The sequence below is a fragment of the Leucoraja erinacea genome, chromosome 28 (genome assembly GCF_028641065.1).
Source record: "Leucoraja erinacea ecotype New England chromosome 28, Leri_hhj_1, whole genome shotgun sequence".
Lineage (NCBI taxonomy): Eukaryota > Metazoa > Chordata > Chondrichthyes > Rajiformes > Rajidae > Leucoraja > Leucoraja erinaceus.
Genome location: NC_073404.1, coordinates 897,397 through 916,476, shown reverse-complemented (window position 1 = coordinate 916,476; position 19,080 = coordinate 897,397). Strand labels below are relative to the sequence as shown.

Below are 19,080 nucleotides of genomic sequence, written 5' to 3'. Positions count from 1 at the left end.
CCCCACTACATGAGTATGTGCTTGGCCCATCACCCTTTAAACCTGTCCTATCCATGTACCTGTTCAAATGATTTTAAACGTTGTGATGGTATTGCAATATGCCGGTCCTGAACTCTGATCAGTTGGCCTTTAAACAACTCTCATATCTCATAGGACGGGAGCCAGTCCGGTGAGATCAAGGATAAATTGTTGCATCAGTCCTTCATTGACGCTGGTTTGAGGTCATCTGTCAGGAGTTAGGTTAGGTAAGGGGGAGGTACAGCGAGACCTGGGTGTCCTTGTACACCGGTCACTGAAAGTTGGTGTGCAGGTACAACAGGCAGTGAAGAAAGCTAATAGAAACATAGAAACATAGAAAATAGGTGCAGGAGTAGGCCATTCGGCCCTTCGAGCCTGCACCGCCATTCAATATGATCATGGCTGATCATCCAACTCGGTATCCTGTTCCTGCCTTCTCTCCATACCCCCCTGATCCCTTTACCCACAAGGGCCACATCTAACTCCCTCTTAGATATAGCCAATGAACTGGCCTCAACTACCTTCTATGGCAGAGAATTCCAGAGATTCACCACTCTCTGTGTGAAAAATGTTTTCCTCATCTCGGTCCCAAAAGATTTCCCCCTTATCCTTAAACTGTGACCCCTTGTTCTGGACTTCCCCGACATTGGGAATTCCCCAACATAATGGAATGTTGGCCTTCATAACAACTGGATTTCAGTAAAGGAGTAGAGAGGTTCTTCTGCAGTTGTATAGGGCTCTGGTGAGACCACATCTGGAGTATTGTGTACAGTTTTGGTCTCCTAATTTGAGGAAGGACATCCTTGTGATTGAGGCAGTGCAGCGTAGGCTCACAAGATTGGTCCCCGGGATGGCGGGACTGTCATATGAGTAAAGATTGAAAAGACTAGGCTTGTATTCACTGGAGTTTAGACGGATGAGGGGGGATCTTATAGAAATATATAAAATTATAAAAGGGCTGGACAAGCTAGATGCAGGAAAAATGTTCCCTATGTTGGGTGAGTCCAGAACCAGGGGCCACAGTCTTAGAATACAGGGAAAGTTATTTAAGACTGAGGTGAGAAAAATATTTTTCTCCCAGAGAGTTGTGAATTTATGGAATTCCCTGCCACAGAGGGCAGTGGAGGCCAAATCACTGGATAGATTTAAGAGATAGTTAGATAGAGCTCTACGGGCTAGTGGAATCAAGGGATATGGGGAGAAGGCTGGCACGGGTTATTGATAGGGGACGATCAGCCATGATCACAATGAATGGCGGTGCTGGCTCAAAGGGCGAATGGCCTCCTCCTTCACCTATTTTCTATGTTTCTATGTTTCTTTGAGTGAGGATGATTTGCTTCCACTGGTTTCCTGAGTTCTGAGCATCCAGATTCCAAGGAGCATCATCTGCTCAATGGTCGAGAAATACTTGAATCACGGTTGTGTATCCATGAACTTGGAATGTAAAGGGTCCCAGTGCATCCTACATGCTTGCTGCAGAGCAGAGGACCAGAGATCCAATCCAGCGTTAGCTTTAACAATCAGATGATGATTTAAATAAGGTTTGTACGTGCCAAAATTGTCATGTGCTGAAATCTCATTAGTCACTTTCACTTCTCCATTTCAAGAAGGGGAAGAAAGGCCCAGGAGCAATCACGGGCAGGTCACAGAGAGCTGCATCTCAGTGGCACAAAATCTGTCTCGTCCTGTTAACGCAAGGAATTGTACTTCGAAAGTGATAAAGTAACTGAGACACAACTTGGCACAAACTAGCCAAAAGCATTCTTGTGTGGGTGGTCGAGTGCTTCTGAGTTGCAGCCGGTTTGAAATTTATTGACCATCCATGATGGAGGAGCCTTACATCCGACATCTTGAAGTGCTGGGATTTGAAAAAAGATTTGTCCCAAATCAGTATTATGTGAGTACCAGTAACTGACTAATATTGCTGAATCCTCATCCTTTCGTTTTTAGAAGTAAATCCATTCATATTGCCTGTGTTTCTCTGTTTATTCGTACAATGTATAATCAACAATGTGTCTAGAGAGCTGCAAGATTGACATATTTGAAAACTGTTTTAGTGAGCTCAGATTTTTTCGCAGAATAGAGGAAATGCCTGAATAGCATGAGTTCTTTGTAAATAGTAACGAACTTGTGTATTGTTCCTGTCACTAGATTCAGACCATGAGTTGGAATTAGCTTTCAAACAGGAAGTGATTGCAATAACCAGGGACTTTTTCTTGCGCATAAAGGAAAAAATAATGAAATGAAAGACCCACAGCTGTAGTTAAAGCATTGGAATCCTTCTCCTTGGGCAGTCTCTCATGATCAAGATTGACACTAAACGCTGGAGTAACTCAGCGGGTCAGACAGCATCTGTGGAGAAAGGAATAGGTGTTTCGGGTTTAGACCTCCCTGGCCCGCTGAGCTGATCCAACATTTTGTGTCTATCTTCGGTGTAAGCCAGCAACGTTCCTACACATTTTGGCGGCCCCTCAGGATCAAGGAGGGCTTGTTTTCCGCTCAGTTCTGTGGGCTCTAGGGTGGCTGTGGGCTGTAGAGGCCGGCACACTCAGCACTCATGAGAGCAATAGATCGTGTCGATGCACAGAATCTGCGGGGTCACTTTTTCACACAAAGGGTGGTGGGTGCATGGAACTAGCTACCAGAGGACAGACACAAAATGCTGGAGTAACTCAGAGGGCCAGGCAGCATCTCTGGATTGACCAGAGACATTTCTCTTTGGGTCGAGACCTTTCTTCAGACCCCGAGTTGATGTAGTTGAGGCAGGGACTATCCCAACGTTTGAGAAACAGTTAGACAGGTACATGGATAGGACAGGTTTGGAGGAATATGGACCAAACGCAGGCAGGTGGGACTAGTGTAGCTGGGACGTGTAAGCCAGTGTGGGCAAGATGGGCCTGTTTCCACGCTGTGTTACTCTACGACCATAACAACTGGGACAGGGAGGACTATCCCGAGTGTTCCTCCTGCACGTTGAGCTGCCATTTGTCAGTGAATGTCAGGAGTCGGCTGGATCCTTCGTCCTTCAATTGTGTGGAACATAATGTAAGATTCAAGGGCTGAGTCTGTCACTGCGGCCCGGTGCTGGTGAGGAAATGGACACCAGATCTGATTGCAGGTCAGACTATACAAAACGTCGACAATCCCAGTAACACTGTGCAGGTGGACCATCTGAGAAGTGACAAACAACAGTGATCTGTTTTGGACTTGTCGGAAATGTTGAAAATTATAAGTGAGATGAGGTTATAAACTGTTTAACCCTGGAGCTACATACTGGGGAAGCATGATGGGGGAAAGTGGCCAACATAGGATGATAGGAAGGTAATAAATAGTCAATGTGTTTAGCTTTCACAGCACAGCTAGAGTTCAACTAAAGATTGAGGGTAATTAAAACTGTTTGAAGATCAAAAAAACTGTACATTTTGCAAAATTGTAAATTGTCCCTAGTGCATAGGATAGTTTTAGTGTGCGGGGATCGCTGGTTGGTGCAGACCCGGTGTGCTGAAGGGCCTGTTTCCGTGCTGTATCTCTAAACTAAACAACACTAAATTAAACCAAGTTAGCATTATGGTCTGGTTTCATTTGCCAGCATTTGGCCGATTGCCTTTTAAATTGTACCTATGTGTATATCTTATAAAGTTGGCATTGTTACTGCTTCTATATTTTCTCTGGACTACCCTCTGAGTGAAAAAGTTTCCCCTCACAACCCTCTTAAATATTTATTCTCCCACCTGCAGCCCTGTCCTCTAGCCCTGGGAAACAGACTGTGAGCGTTCACATTATCCACGTCCCTCATGATCTTGAAATCCAGGTTAGTCGGGAAGTGGTGTTAGGTAAATTGAATGGATTAAAGGCCGATAAATCCCCATGGCCAGATAGGCTGTGTCCCAGGGTCCTTAAGGAAGTAGCCGCAGAAATAGTGGATGCATTAGTGATAATTTTTCAAAACTCTTTAGATTCTGGAGTAGTTCCTGAAGATTGGCAGGTAGCTAATGTAACCCCACTTTTTAAAAAGGGAGGGAGAGAGAAAACGGGGAATTACAGACCAGTTAGCCTAGCGTTCGGTAGTGGGGAAAACTGCTAGAGTCAGTTATTAAAGATGGGATAGCAGCACATTTGGAAAGTGGTGAAATCATTGGACAAAGTCTGCATGGATTTATGAAAGGTAAATCATGTCTGACGAATCTTATAGAATTTTTCGAGGATATAAATAGTAGAGTGGATAAGGGAGAACCAGTGGATGTGTTATATCTGGACTTTCAGAAGGCTTTCGACAAGGTCCCACATAAGAGATTAGTATACAAACTTAAAGCACACGGTATTGGGGGTTCAGTATGGATGTGGATAGAGAACTGGCTGGCAAACAGGAAGCAAAGAGTAGGAGTAAACGGGTCCTTTTCTTAATGGCAGGCAGTGACTAGTGGGGTACCGCAAGGCTCAGTGCTGGGACCCCAGGTATTTACAATATATATTAATGATTTGGACGAGGAGTTCAATGCAACATCTCCAAGTTTGCAGATGGCTCGAAGCTGGGGGGCAAGTGTTAGCTGTGAGGAGGATGCTAGGAGACTGCAAGGTGATTTGGATAGGCTGGGTGTGGGCAAATGAATGGCAGATGCAGTATAATGTGGATAAATGTGCGGTTATCCACTTTGGTGGCAAAAACAGGAAAGTAGACTATTATCTGAATGGTGACCGATTAGGAAAAGGGGAGATGCAACGAGACCTGGGTGTCATGATACACCAGTCATTGAAAGTAGGCATGCAGGTGCAGCAGGCAGTGAAGAAAGCGAATGGTATGTTATCATTTATAGCAAAAGGATTTGAGTATAGGAGCAGGGAGGTTCTACTGCAGTTATACTGGGACTTGATGAGACCACACCTGGAGTATTGCGTACAGTTTTGGTCTCCTAATTTGAGGAAAGACATTCTTGCCATAGAGGGAGTACAGAGAAGGTTCACCAGACTGATTCCTGGGATGTCAGGACTTTCATATGAAGAAAGACTGGATATACTCGGTTTGTACTCGCTAGAATTTAGAAGATTGAGGGGGGATCTTATAGAAACTTACAAACTTCTTAAGGGGTTGGACAGGCTAGATGCAGGGAGATTGTTCCCGATGTTGGGGAAGACCAGAACAAGGGGTCACAGTTTAAGGATAAGGGGGAAATCTTTTAGGACCGAGATGAGAAAAACATTTTTCACACAGAGAGTGGTGAATCTCTGGAATTCTCTGCCACAGAAGGTAGTTGAGGCCATTTCGTTGGCTATATTTAAGAGGGAGTTAGATGTGACCCTTGTGGCTAAAGGGATCAGGGGGGGTATGGAGAGAAGGCAGGTACAGAATACTGAGTTGGATGATCAGCCATGAGCATATTGAATGGTGGTGCAGGTTCGAAGGGCCGAGTGGCCTACTCCTGCACCTATTTTCTATGTTTCTACGTAAATCTCAATAAGGTCACTCCTCAGCCCCATATGATCCAATGAAAAATGTCTCAGCATATCCCTATAACTACAGGCGTAAGCCTACATAACATGACCCGAATAGATCAGGTAAGCCCGCAGTGTTTTACACAGAGCAGGGCAGCTGAGACAAGCTGCCAGAAGAGGGAGTTGAGACAGGGACTATTGTAATGTTTAAGAAACATTGAGACAAGTACATTGATAAGACTAGTTTTGAAGGCTATGGGGCAAAAGCAGACAGGCGAGACTTGTGTAGATGGGGCATGTTTCCACACTGTATGACTCTATTTTGACTCACTCATGCTTCCTGTAGATGGGTGAGCAGAGCAGCACCCGGCCCTCCAACGACTTTCACAGCTGCATCACGATGGTGCAACATTTGCACTCCATGTCCTTCCCAGTGAAGGCAAGCGTGCCGAACGCTGCCGCCACCGCCCTTTCCATCTGCCGCCACCGTTAGGGGCCCAGGCACCTCTGCTGCCAGATCTGATTGGAGTGTCGTGCAGCCAGGAGTGTTACAGATCCAGTAAAGCCTGATGTGCCCGGCTCGTCTACCGGGACCCACGCTGTGAGAGTGAGCAGGGACCCACGTGTAACCACCAAGAGCGAGGAAGGCCATCGGGGAACGAGGGGTGATGGGTGGGGGAGGGGGGGGAGTTGAGGTTGCAAAGGTGGGTCTTGTTTAACTAGACATCATGTTTTGCACAAACACCATCAGGCGAAGGGCCTGTTCCTGTGCTGTACTGCTCTATGTAACGTTCTCTCTGAGTACTGTAGTTAAGTCCTCCTGCTCTCTCTTCTCTTACTTGCATCTCTATCTCGCCTGAAGCATCAATACCCTGAAACATTGAGCTGCCCAGTCCTGCGCTTCTCTCAGCCATGTTTCTGTTATGACTCTCCTGTCCCAGTCCGCTGAGCAATCCATGCCCTGAGTTTATCTGTCTTACTTGTTGCCTCTGGTTCAGCAGGTTCTGACCAGTGTGACTCCAGTGATGCTGACAGTGGGCGTCTCTGTGATGAGAATGTCAATTTGTGGTTGGATATCCTGTCTCTTGTTGAAGATGGTGAAGGACAGGCACTTTTGTGGAGTAACCTTTGTGCAGCAAACGGTGCAGAGAAGACTTACGAGGATGTCGCCAGGACTCAAGGGACTGAACTATAGGGAGAGGTTGAGCAGGCTGGAACTCTATTCCTTGGAGCGCAGAAGGATGAGGGTTGATCTTATAGAGGTGTAGAAAATCATGAGAGGAATAGATCGGGTAGATGCTCAGTCACTTGCCCAGAGTAGGGGAATCATAAACCAGGGGCCATATGTTTATGGTGAAGGAGGAAAGATTTAATAACAACCTGAGGGGTAACGTGGGTGTATGGAGCAAGCTGCTAGAGGAGGTAGTTCAGCGGGTAGTATTGCAATGTTTAAGAAACATTCAGACAGGCACATGGATAGGATAGATTTAAAGGGATATGGGCCCAATGCAGATAGGTGGGACTAGTATAGATGAGACATGTTGGCCTGTGTGGGCAAGTTTGGCCGAAGGGCCTGTTCCCATACTATCACTCTATTAATCTATAAATGTCTCATGTCACTTTTCATTCTGCACCTGAATGTTTAGTTTAGTTTATTTATTGTCATGTGTACTGAGGCAGAGTGAAACGTTTTTTTGTTGCATGTTATCCAGTCAGTGGAAAGACTATAGATGATTACAATTGAGCCTGTACAGTGTACATATACAGGATGAAGGGAATAACGTTTAAAGCAAGACAATGTCCAGCAAAGTCCGATTAAAGATGCATCTGCCTAAATCTTGCTGCATGCAAGCATAGGCTGCTTACTTTGTTGAGAATTGCAAATGGGATTGAAACTCCTGCAATTTGAGCCGGAGAGACATAGAGTGATACAGTGTGGAAACAGGCCCTTCATAGAGTGGTATATTGTGGTAACAGGCCCTTCATAGAGTGATACAGTGTGGTAACATGCTCTTCAGCCCAATTCACCCACACCGGGCAACAATGTCCCAGCTACACCAGTCCCACTTGCCTGCACTTGGTCCATATCTCTCCAAACCTGTCCTAGCCATGTACCTGTCTAACTGTTTCTTAAATGATGGGATGGTCCCAGCCTCAACTACCTTCTCTGGCAGCTTGTTCCATACATCCACAAACCTTTGTGTGAAAAAAGTATCAAAAAACAGTATAAAGGGAATAATGTTTAGTGCAAGATATAGTCCAGTAAAGTCTGATTAAAGATAGACCAAGGATTTCCAATGATAGTAATTCTGGACCGCCCTCAAACTGCAGATAGGATGGTTCAGCCTGATAACAACTGGCAAGTAACTGGGAAGTAATTTGGAGGTGTGCGTTTTCATACTTCTGTGCCTCTTGCCTGATGGGAGAGGAGAGTTGAGGGAGTGATTGGGGTGAGACTGGTCCTTGATTATGCTAGTGGCCTTGGCGAGGCAGCGTAAAGTGCAGATGGCGTCAATGGAAGGGAAGTTAGTTTGTGTGATGGTCTGGGCTGGGCTGTGTCCACAAGTCTGCAATTTCTCTGCAAGGGAGCTGTTCCCAAACCAAGCTGTGATGCATCGCGATAAAATGCTTACCATGGTGTATCTGTAGAAGTTAGTGACAGTTGTTGGGGACATGCCGAACTTCCTATGGCGGTGCAGGCTCGAAGGGCCGAATGGCCTACTCCTGCACCTATTTTCTATGTTTCTATGTTTCTAAACCTTCCAAGGAAGTAGAGGCGTTGATGTGCTTTCTTGGTCAATACTCGATGTGGGTAGTCCAGGGCAAGTTTCTGTATTTTGTAGATTTTGGGATCTACCTTCAGACCAGCATTGTCCAGAATACTGCTGGATTAGAGGATAAAACCAACCTCCCTTCCATTTACTCCATTTATGCTTCACGCTGCCTTAGCAAGGCCAGCAGCATAATCAAGGACCAGTCTCAACATGGCCACTCCCGCCTCTGCCCTATCCCATCGGGCAAAAGGTAAAGAGATGTGAAAACGCACAACTCCAGATTCAGCGTCATTTTCTTCTCAGCTGTTATCAAGCAACTGAGCCATCCTATCACAACCAAAAAGTAGTGCTAAGCAACTGTATATCTCATTGGAGACCCTCAGACTATCTTTGATCAGACTCTATTAGACTTTATCTTGCAGTAAACATTGCTCCCATTATTCCCTTTATTCTGTATCTGTACACTGGATGGCTCGATTGTAATCATGTATAGTCTTTCTAACACACAACAAAAGCCTTTCACTGTGCCTCGGTACATGTGACAATAAACTAAAGTAGCTTCAAGGAGAAGTTGGACAAACTTGGATTGTTTTCTCGGGCACATCAGAGGTAGACCTGATAGAGCTATATACAATTATGAGAGTTGTACCTCTGGTGACAATCAGAATCATTTCCTGTGTTGGAAATGATGAGCGGCCAAAGTTGAAGTGAAGTTTAAAGGAGATGTGTGAGGTGTTTGTGGTTAGAGTGGTTGGTGCCTAGAACACATTGCCTGATGGTGGCGGTGGAGCCAGATACGATAGTGGCTTTTAAGAGAATTTTAGATCGGCAATAAGTATTCAGTAAATGGAAGGGGTTGGATCACACGTAGGCAGAGGAGATCACTTTAACTTGGCATCATGTTCGGCACAGACATTGTGGACTGAAGACACTGTTCCTGTGTTTAGTTGAGGTTCAGTAATTAGATTTTTTGTTGTGTTCTACCCAGTCTGCGAAAAGACTGTACATGATTACAATCAAGCTGTCCATAGTGTACAAACTTTGCAGCCCAGAGCTAAACCCGAGCCCTGGTTCAGTGACGCAACTCGTACAGCTCGACAGGAGTGTCGCAGAGCTGAACGAAAGTGGAAGAAGGACAGGCTGCAGGTTTCATCGCAAATTCTAAAGGACAGCTGGCGTAATTACCAAAATACTGTTAAAGAGGCCAAAAGATATTACCTGTCTAATATAATAGTGTCTAAACGTTACGACCCACGTGTGTTATTCAAAACCATTGATTCTGTTTTAAATGCCCCACAGCCTGTCTGCCTGGAAGCATCGTCCGAATTGTGCAATGACTTCCTGCACTTTGTTATCAATAAGGTTGTTTCTATAAGGGCTCTCATCTCAGCTCCTGCCTCTGATCCCTCTGTTCCGGCCCCATGCCTGGTGGCATTCGATAAGTTTGTGCCTCTGACATTGTCGGGTCTAGAGGATGTGGTTAGCCATATCAAGCCGTCGGGTTCCCCTTGTGATGCTGTCCCTCCTCTTCTTTTTAAAGAGGTTTTCCCGAGTATAGGGCAGTCAGTTCTCGCCATCATAAACAGTAGTTTGTGTTCTGGGGTTGTCCCCGAAAATTTTAAACATGCTGTAGTGCAGCCATTACTTAAGAAACGTGGCCTGGATCAAACTGTTCTGGCCAATTTTAGGCCGATCTCCAAGCTGCCATTTATCTCTAAAATCATGGAGAAAGTAGTTTCTGCTCAGCTGAAACTCTTCCTGGACGAGCACAATATTCCGGAGGTTTTCCAGTCTGGATTCAAAGCTATGCATAGCACAGAGTCAGCTCTGCTAAGGGTTTTTAACGACATCCTCCTGGCAAACGACTCTGGTAATTATGTAATTCTTGTCTTGCTGGACCTATCTGCCGCCTTCGATACAGTGGACCATGGAATTTTAATTTCCCGATTACAGCAACAAGTGGGCATCTGTGGCAGTGCCCTGGGATGGTTCAGGTCCTATCTGGCAGACAGAACCATGCGTGTAAGCCTTGCTGGGTTTGAATCCTCCTCCGCTCCCTTGGCATATGGGGTTCCACAGGGCTCAATATTAGGGCCCCTGCTCTTCTCTCTATACCTACTTCCTCTGGGCTCAATTTTAAGAAGGCATGGCATCTCCTTTCACTTTTACAGCAGATGATAGCCAGTTATATATGCCACTCAGGAAGGAAGACGACTGTTCTCTAAAATCACTTCTGTCTTGTCTTGAGGACATTAAGTCCTGGATGGCCTTAAACTTTCTGGGACTTAATGAAAAAAAGACAGAGGTGATTTTGTTTGGCCCCAATGGCTGCCGTGAACCTCCCTTTGTTGACTTGGGTCCACTGGCATTGTCCGTAAAGCCAACAGTTTTAAACCTGGGTTTTAGGATGGACGGTGATTTTAAACTAGATAAACAAATAGGCGCGGTGGTTAAGTACAGCTTCTTTCACCTAAGCAAGCTGGCAAAGGTGAAGCCCATTCTCGAGCGGCAGCATTTTGAAACAGTAATTCATGCCTTTATTACATCTAGGCTGGATTACTGTAACGCACTCTACTCTGGAGTCGCACGAGCTTCATTGGCTCGTCTCCAGCTGGTTCAAAATGCTGCCTCTCGCCTCTTAACCGGAACTAGAAAGAGGGAGCACATTACGCCAATTTTGGCCTCCCTTCACTGGCTCCCAGTGCACTTTCGAGTTCATTTTAAAATTATTTTATTTGTTTTTAAATCGTTGAATGGGCTCGCCCCGCCTTACCTCTCTGAGCTGCTCCACCCAAACGCTCCTGCCCGGTGCCTCAGGTCAGCTGATCAGCTGCTCCTTGAGGTGCCAAGGTCTAAGCGGAAGCTCAGAGGGGATAGAGCCTTTTCTGTTGCTGCTCCGGCACTCTGGAACACCTTGCCGCTGCACATCAGACAGGCCCCCTCACTGTCCATCTTCAAATCCACCCTAAAAACTCATTTTTATTCTCTGGCTTTCGACACTGGCTGAGACATTGCTATGTTTTTAGTGCTTTTAATTTTTACTGTTTTATAGTCCTTTGTTTTACGGTTTTTAATGGTTTGTAATAACTTCTTGTCCATGAGTTCTCATGTACAGCACTTTGTGGCAACGGCAGTTGTTTAAAGTGCTTTATAAATAAAGTTATTATATTATTATTATTATTACAGATACAGGATACATGGAACAATGTTTAGTGCAAGATAAAGTCCAGTAAAGTCCAATTAAATATAGTCTGGGGGTCTCCAATGAGGTGGATGGTAGGTCAGGACCACACTCTGGTATTAGATGATAGGATGGTTCAGTTGCCTGATAACAGCTGGGACGAAACTGTCGCTGAATGTGGAGTTATGCATTTTTACACTTCTGTACCTCTTACCTGATGGAAGAGGGGAGAAGAGGGTGTGGTTCTATGTCCTATCATCTCTCTACTACTTTCCAATTCAAGTATTTGTCAAAATGTTTTTTAGACTTTGTAATTGTACCAGGTCTACCAGCTCGTTCCATAAACCCACACCACTCCTTGAACAAGTTGCCCATCACATTGTCTCTCGGTTTTAGAAACATAGAAACATAGAAAATAGGTGCAGGAGTAGGCCATTCGGCCCTTCGAGCCTGCACCTCCATTCAATATGATCATGGCTGATCATCCAACTCAGTATCCTGTATCTGCCTTCTCTCCATACCCCCTAACCGCCATTTTTAAGAAAACAATCCAAGTCTGTCCAAGCTCTCTGTGCAGCTAATACTCCCAATGCCTCCTCTGCATCCTTTCCAAAGCCTCCATATCCTTTCTGTAACTAGGCGACCAGCACTGCACACAGTACTCAAAGTGCAGCCTAAACAAAGTCCTATAAAACTGCATCACTGACTTCCTGACTCTTATACTCAATGCCCTGATCTATAAAAGCAAACATACCAAATGCTTTCTTTCCCAATCTACCTACTTGAGTTGCCACTTTCAGGGAGTTATGGATTTGGACCGCGAGGTCTTTCTGTACATCAATGCTGTCAAGGCTCATGCCAATGGAAAGCTCGTCAGCGATTCTACTTCCTGAGAAGATTACGGAGCGTCGGTTTGTCAAGGAAGACTCTCTCTAACTTCTACAGGTGCACAGTAGAGACCATGCTGACCGGTTGCATCGTGGCTTGGTGTGGAAAAGACTACAAAACGTAGTAAACACTGCCCAGTCCATGATCAGCTCTGACCTTCCTTCCATCAAGGGGATCTATCGCAGTTGCTGCCTCAAAAAGGCTGGCAGTATCATCAAAGACCCACACCATCCTGACCACACACTCATCTCCCTGCTACCTTCAGGTAGAAGGTACAGGAGCCTGAAGACTGCAACAACCAGGTTCAGGAATAGCTACTTCCCCACAGACATCAGGTTATTAAACCTGGCTCGGGCAATACTCGCAGGCCATAGTGGGAGCGATCTCAGGCAAGGGATCTGCTCCGATGGTAAGTCCCACGGTGGGGCTCACGACAGTCCGAGGCGGCTTCCAGTTCCAGCGATGGAGAATGTGATCTGAAACTTGATCACATCTCCGGGAAGGTAAGAACCTCCCCCCACATAAAACAAACAGAAGAACATTAAAATAAACTTTAAACAAACGCTAAAAATAACAAAAAGGGTGAATAAACGAACAGACTGCCGGCAGGGCTGCCATCTCCCTCCTCCGCCCCCCCCCCCCGATGCTGTAATATTCTATGTCTTATGCTCTACCTCAAATACAGTAAGATCTGCCATTTCTACACCCGTTTCTCTAGCTGATCTATATCCCACTGTAGACAAAAGTGCTGGAGAAACTCAGCGGGTGAGGCAGCATCTATGGAGCGAAGGAAATAGGCAAAGTTTTGTGCTGAAACCGAAGGGTTTCGTCCCGAAACGTTGCCTATTTCCTTCACTCCATAGATGCTGCCTCACGCGCTGAGTTTCTCCAGCGCTTTTGTCTACCTTCGATTTTCCAGCTTCTGCAGTTCCTTCTTGAACACTATATCACACTGAATACTTTGACAGCCTTCCTCACAGTGCATGACCCCAGCAATCTTGGTGTTTCCTGGATACCATTTCCCCAGAGGTAAAGATGGTTTGAAATTGTTGCCTGATTTGTAGAGTGCTTTCGCCCAGGGATCAGGAAGCAGAGGTCCCAGTTTGAGTGAGGGAACAGGGAGGGAGCAGCGTGGACACAGTGGATGGAGACTGGGCTCTATTTGGAGGCTCATGAATAGGCCTATAATTCCCATTGGAGCAGCACGCCAGGGTGCACAAAAAACCACACGCCTCCCTCCCGACAATCCTTTCCCTTCCCAATGACCCGTCTCCAGTTTTCCCCGCTCAACCCAGCTCCCAGTCAGTACTCCATGTTGATCCAACATTGGAGGGAAAGGAGATCGGATAGTTTATCTTTGGAGGTGCAGTGGCTCAGGTGGAGTTGCTTCCTTACATCACCAGAGACCCAGGTTTGTGTGCTGTGTGCATGGAGCTTGTATGTTCGCCCCGTGACCAGCGTGGATTATCTCCACGATCTCCGGTTTCCTCCCCTACTCCAAAGACCCACAGGTTTGTCAGTTAATTGGCTTCAGTAAAATTGTAAATTGTCCCTCCAGTGTGGGATAGTGCTGGCGTACGTGGTGATCGCTGGTCGGCACGGACACGGTGGGCCGAAGGGCCTGTTTCCGCTGTATCTGTAAACAAAATTAAATTAAAAGCTAACGAGGTGTTTTCTATTCAGGTTTATATGCTGATGGTGAAGTGGAGTGACTTGTCAGAGAAGCTCATCTACAGAAAGTTCTCCGAAATCTACGATTTCCATGTAAGTAGTTGATTTCAATGGTCATGCACGAGGTGTAACAGGAGCCCGAGTGCTTCAAGGTTGTCCTCAGGCTCTGCATCATACCAGCTGAGTGAAGTGCTGCAAAGCCTTTAGAGTTCAACAATTTCAGATAATCAGACTTCTTCAGATCGGCGTATGGTAATGCAGGGAATGGAGGGATACGGGTTATATGCAGTTAGATACGTGATGGTCATTGTGGGCCCAAGGGCCTGTTCTTGTGCTGTACTATTCGATGTCCTACCTTACATTTGCTCGCATTAAAGTCCATCTCCCATTTGTACGCCCGTTTCTGTAGCCTCAATAGATATCAATAAAGCTGTGACTGGTGATGCTGGCCTCAATAGGCCCCAACCACGGGTGAACAAGAGGAAGAGGACTGAACCTTGTTGCCTTCCTTCACAGTGGGAAACATTGATTCCGCTGTGGGGGATGCTTTATGTTAAATTCTATAGTGTTGTGTGCTGCATGGTAACTCAAAATTCACTGCACCAATTGGTGTATGTGACAATAAATGGTGTATGTGTATAAATGTAACTTGAACTTGAACATTGAGTATTCAAGGCAGCAATCTCAGATATATCCAAGTGCATTGTGGGAAATTAGAGAGGAAATTACAGGAGCCCTGGTTGAAATTTACGAGCCGTATTTAACTACAGGAGAGGTGCCGGAAGACTGGAGGGTGGCAAATGTTGTGCCTCTATTCAAGAAGGGCTGCAGGGAAAATGCTGGGAACTATAGGCCAGTGAACTTATCATCTGTAGCAGGTAAGATACTGAAGAGTATTCTGAGGGATAGGATATACATGCATTTGGATGGGCAAAGGCTGATTAGGGATAGTCAGCATGGTTTTGTACGTGGGAGGTCGTGCGGCACAAATCTGAGTTTCTTGGGAAGTCTAACATGGGCAGGACCAACACATTGAATGGTAGGGCCCTGGGGAGTGTTGTAGAGCAGAGGGATCTAGGTGTGCAGGTGAATGGTTCCTTGAAGGTGGGGTCACAGGCAGATGGGGTGGTCAAAAAGGCTTTTGGCACTTAAGCCTTCATCAGTTGGAGCATTGAGTATAGAAGTTGGGAGGTCGTGTTGCAGTTCTATATGACGTTGGGGAGAATGCACTTAGATTATTGTGTTCAGTTCTGGGCACCATGTTATAGGAAAGATGTAATTAAGCTGGAAAGGGTACAGAGAAGATTTACAAGGGTGTTATCAGGACGAGGGTTGAGCTATAGGGAGAGGTTACGTAGGTGTTAAAGCTCGCCCGCTCTCTGGAAAAATAAATGTAGGCGGGCACTGATGCTCATGGTAAAGACACGACTTTATTACGCTAGCGGGAGTGGGATAGTCACTGCAAGTATGGTTACATACATGCCCGCTCCTCGTGGTCCCACTCAATTATTCTGTGCACAGGCAGTATATAGTCACGGGTCCAGCTAATCACATAGTCAGCTGAACCAGTTCTTATTATGTCTAGAACAGACTTCTTTTTCTCTGCAGTTCTACTTGGTATCGGGCCTCTTCCCTTTACAGTCACAACACCATTTCCAGTTCTGCAAAACCACCTGTTATTCATTAGCGAGCAATTCTAAGCAAGTAAAGCAGGCACAACATGCAATCTGTCAGTCACACATCCATATATCTATATATCTATATAACTCTAAAACTCTGATCGTGTATGTGTGTGTATATGTGTGTGTGTGTGTGTGTGTGTTTATATCTTTGTGAAAAACTACACGGTAACGATAACATTTTTACATATTCCGGTTGATATGTTTCACGTCGTCCAAAATCACCTTATCTGAAAATTCCATGCTTTACTTTGCGACATTACCGAAAAGGTTTAAAAATATCAAAAGACTTTGAATTTAAATGACGAGCTTTCGCTGATGACGTCTCTCTACCCCCCTCCCTCTCCCTCTCTAGCCGTGCCTGAGCAGTTGGGGGCTATGCATGTGGATAGGGCGGGGGATGGTGTAAAAGGAGCGAATGAATAATATTGATATAATATCAACGGGGGGGGGGGGGGTTAGCGTGGGTGTGGTTAGTGTGTGTGTGTGTAATGCCGCAGGCCGACCCCCACCCCCTCCCCCCCCCCCGCAAACGCGCCTTGAGTGGATGGGACCCAACGGGTCCCCCTTGGTCTAGTATATAATTCTAAAAGTCTGATCTTGTATGTGTGTATATACAGTAGGTGTGTGTTTATATCTTTGTGAAAAACTACACGGTAACGATAAAATGTTTACATATTCCGGATGACATTTTTCCCGTCATGTCCAAAATCACCTTATCTGAAAATGTTTTAAGAAGAAACTGCAGATGCTGGTAAATCGAAGGTAGACGAAAATGCTGGAGGAACTCAGCGGGTGAGGCAGCATCTATGGAGCGAAGGAAATAGGTGACGTTTCGGATCGAGACCCTTCTTCAGATTGATGTGGGGGTGGGGGGGCGAGAAGAAGAAAGGAAGAGGCGGAGACAGTGGGCTGCAGGAGAGCAGGGGAGGGGAGGGAAAAGAAGGAGAAAGCAGGGATGGTGTAAACTACCCAAGCGAAACATGAGGTGCTGCTCCTCCAATTTACAGTGGGCCTCACTCTGGCCATGGAGGAGGCCCAGGACAGAAAGATCGGATTCAGAATGGGAGGGGGAGTTGAAGTGCTGAGTCACCGGGAGATCAGGTTGGTTACTGTGGACCGAGCGGAGGTGTTGGGCGAAGCAATCGTCAAGCCTATGCTTGGTCTCACCGATGTAGAGCAGCTGACACCTAGAGCAGCGGATACAATAGATGAGGTTGGAGGAGGTGCAGGTGAACCTCTGCCGCACCTGGAAAGACTGCATGGGACCTTGAATGGAGTCGAGGGGGGAGGTAAAGTGTAGCATTTCCTGCGGTTGCGGGGGAAAGTGGCAGGAGAGGGAGTGGCTTGGGTGGGAAGGGACGAAGTGACCAGGGAGTTACGGAGGGAGCGGTCTCTGTGGAAAGCCGATAGGGGAGGAGATGGGAAGATGTGGCCAGTGCTGGGATGCCACATGTGAGGTGACGAAAATGTCGGAGAATTATTTGTTGTATGTGACGGCTGGTCGGGTGGAAGGTGAGGACAAGGGGGACTCTGACCTTGTTACGAGTGGGGGGGATGGGGAGTGAGAGCAGAGTTATGGGGTATAGAGGAGACCCTGATGAGAGCCTCATCTATAGTAGAAGAGGGGAATCCCTGTCCCCAAAGAGTGAAGAGATCTTCGATGCCCTGGTGTGGAACACCTCATCCATGGTGCAGATGCGGCATAGACAGAAGAATTGGGAATAGGGGATGGAGTCCTTACAGGAAGCAGGGTGGGAAGAAGTGTAGTCCAGATAGCCATGGGAGTCAGTGGGTTTGTAGTAGATGTCGGTCAGTAGTCTGTCACCTGTGATGGAGATAGTGAGGTCTAGAAATGGTAGGGAGATGTCGGAAAGGTCCAGGTGTATTTGAGTGCCGGATGGAAGTTAGTGGTGAAATGGATGAAGTCAGTGAGTTGTGTGTGGGTGCAGGAGGTAGCACCAATGCAGTCGTCGATGTAGCAGAGGTAGAGTTCGGGGATAGGGCCACGGTACGCCTCGAACAAGGATTGTTCGATGTACGCTACAAAGAGGCAGGCATAGCTGGGGCCCATGCGCGTGCCCATAGCTACGCCTTGGATTTGGAGGAAATGGGAGGAGTCAAAGGAAAAGTTGTTGAGGGTAAGGACCAGCTCCGTTAGGCAGAGGAGAGTATCAGTAGACGGGGATTGGTTGGATCTACGGTCGAGGGAGAAACGGTGGGCTTTAAGACCCTCCTGGTGGGGGATGGAGGTGTAGAGTGATTGGACGTCCATGGTGAAGATGAGGGGATGGGGGCCTGGAAAATGGAAGCCATGGAGGAGATGAAGAGCGTGTGAGGTGTCTTGGACCTAGGTAGGGAGGGATTTAAACAGGGGGGGATAGGATGGAGTTGAGGTATGTGGAAATAAGTTTGGTGGGGCACGAACAGGCAGGAACAATGGGTCTACCAGGATAGTCAGGCTTGTGGCTTTTGGGGAGAAGGTAAAATCGGGCCGTGCGGGGCTGGGGAACGTTGAGGTTGGAGGCTTGGGGAGGGCAGGGAGCCGGAAGTGATGAAGCCAGTGTTGATAGTGGCCTGGTGCTCGTCTGTGGGGTCATGGTCCAAAGATAAGTAGGAGGAGGTGTCTGAGAGTTGGCGCGTGGCCTCAGCTTTGTAGCGATCAGCGCGCCAGACTACCACGGCACCTCCCTTGTCGGCGGGTTTGATAACCCAGTCTGGGTTGTTGCACGGGTCAGGCATGGAACTCGCTATCAAAATATGGAGGGGAACGGGGGACAGGGGGGGACAATTTTTTGACGGCCGCGCACACATGCGCGAGGCTTCGGAGGCTCAATCCAGTGCTAAATGCAGCTCAACTCTGCCTGTCTTGCCGGGTTAACCTCCAAGCCCTGACTGGACTGACGGGATACCAGCGCTGCTTCTCTGCGCTGGCCATATTTCCCGCACGACCAGGCAGAGTTGAGCTAGGTTTAGCGCTGTTTCTCTGCGCTGGCTGTGGGCCTGGGGGCACAGCTCACGTCTGACTCCCGACCTCTCTGGCCACCCGTGGTGGGGGGGGGGGGGGGGGGGGGGGGGGGGGGGGGGGGCGGGGGGGGGAACGGGGACAGAACGACAGCGCCGGTACCACTCTCTGAGTAAAGAAGTTCCCCCTCATGTTACCCCTAAACTTCTGTCCCTTAATTCTGAAGTCATGTCCTCTTGTTTGAATCTTCCCTATTCTCAAAGGGAAAAGCTGATCCACGTCAACTCTGTCTATCCCTCTCATCATTTTAAAGACCTCTATCAAGTCCCCCCTTAACCTTCTGCGCTCCAGAGAATAAAGACCTAACATTCAACCTTTCTCTGTAACTGTGCGGGGATTGCTGGTTGGTGCGGTCTCAGTGGGCTGAAGGGCCTGTTTCCGTGCTGTATCTCTAAACTAAACTAAGTGACCACC

At 47.0% G+C, this 19,080-nt stretch overlaps 1 protein-coding gene across 3 annotated transcripts in view; it reads left to right on the top strand.

The window, feature by feature from the left end:
- Window positions 1-1,298: 1,298 nt before the first annotated feature.
- Window positions 1,299-19,080, top strand: part of ncf1 (neutrophil cytosolic factor 1) — a 64,795-nt gene continuing 47,013 nt past the window's right edge. The window contains exons 1-2 of one of the 3 annotated variants that reach the window (XM_055657449.1): window positions 1,299-1,915; window positions 13,975-14,055. In XM_055657449.1, coding sequence (XP_055513424.1) covers window positions 1,841-1,915; window positions 13,975-14,055 — 156 coding nt within the window. In that variant the 5' untranslated portion in view covers window positions 1,299-1,840. The remainder of the gene's footprint in view (window positions 1,916-13,974; window positions 14,056-19,080) is intronic. The other 2 variants (XM_055657451.1, XM_055657450.1) reach the window with 2 other exon arrangements.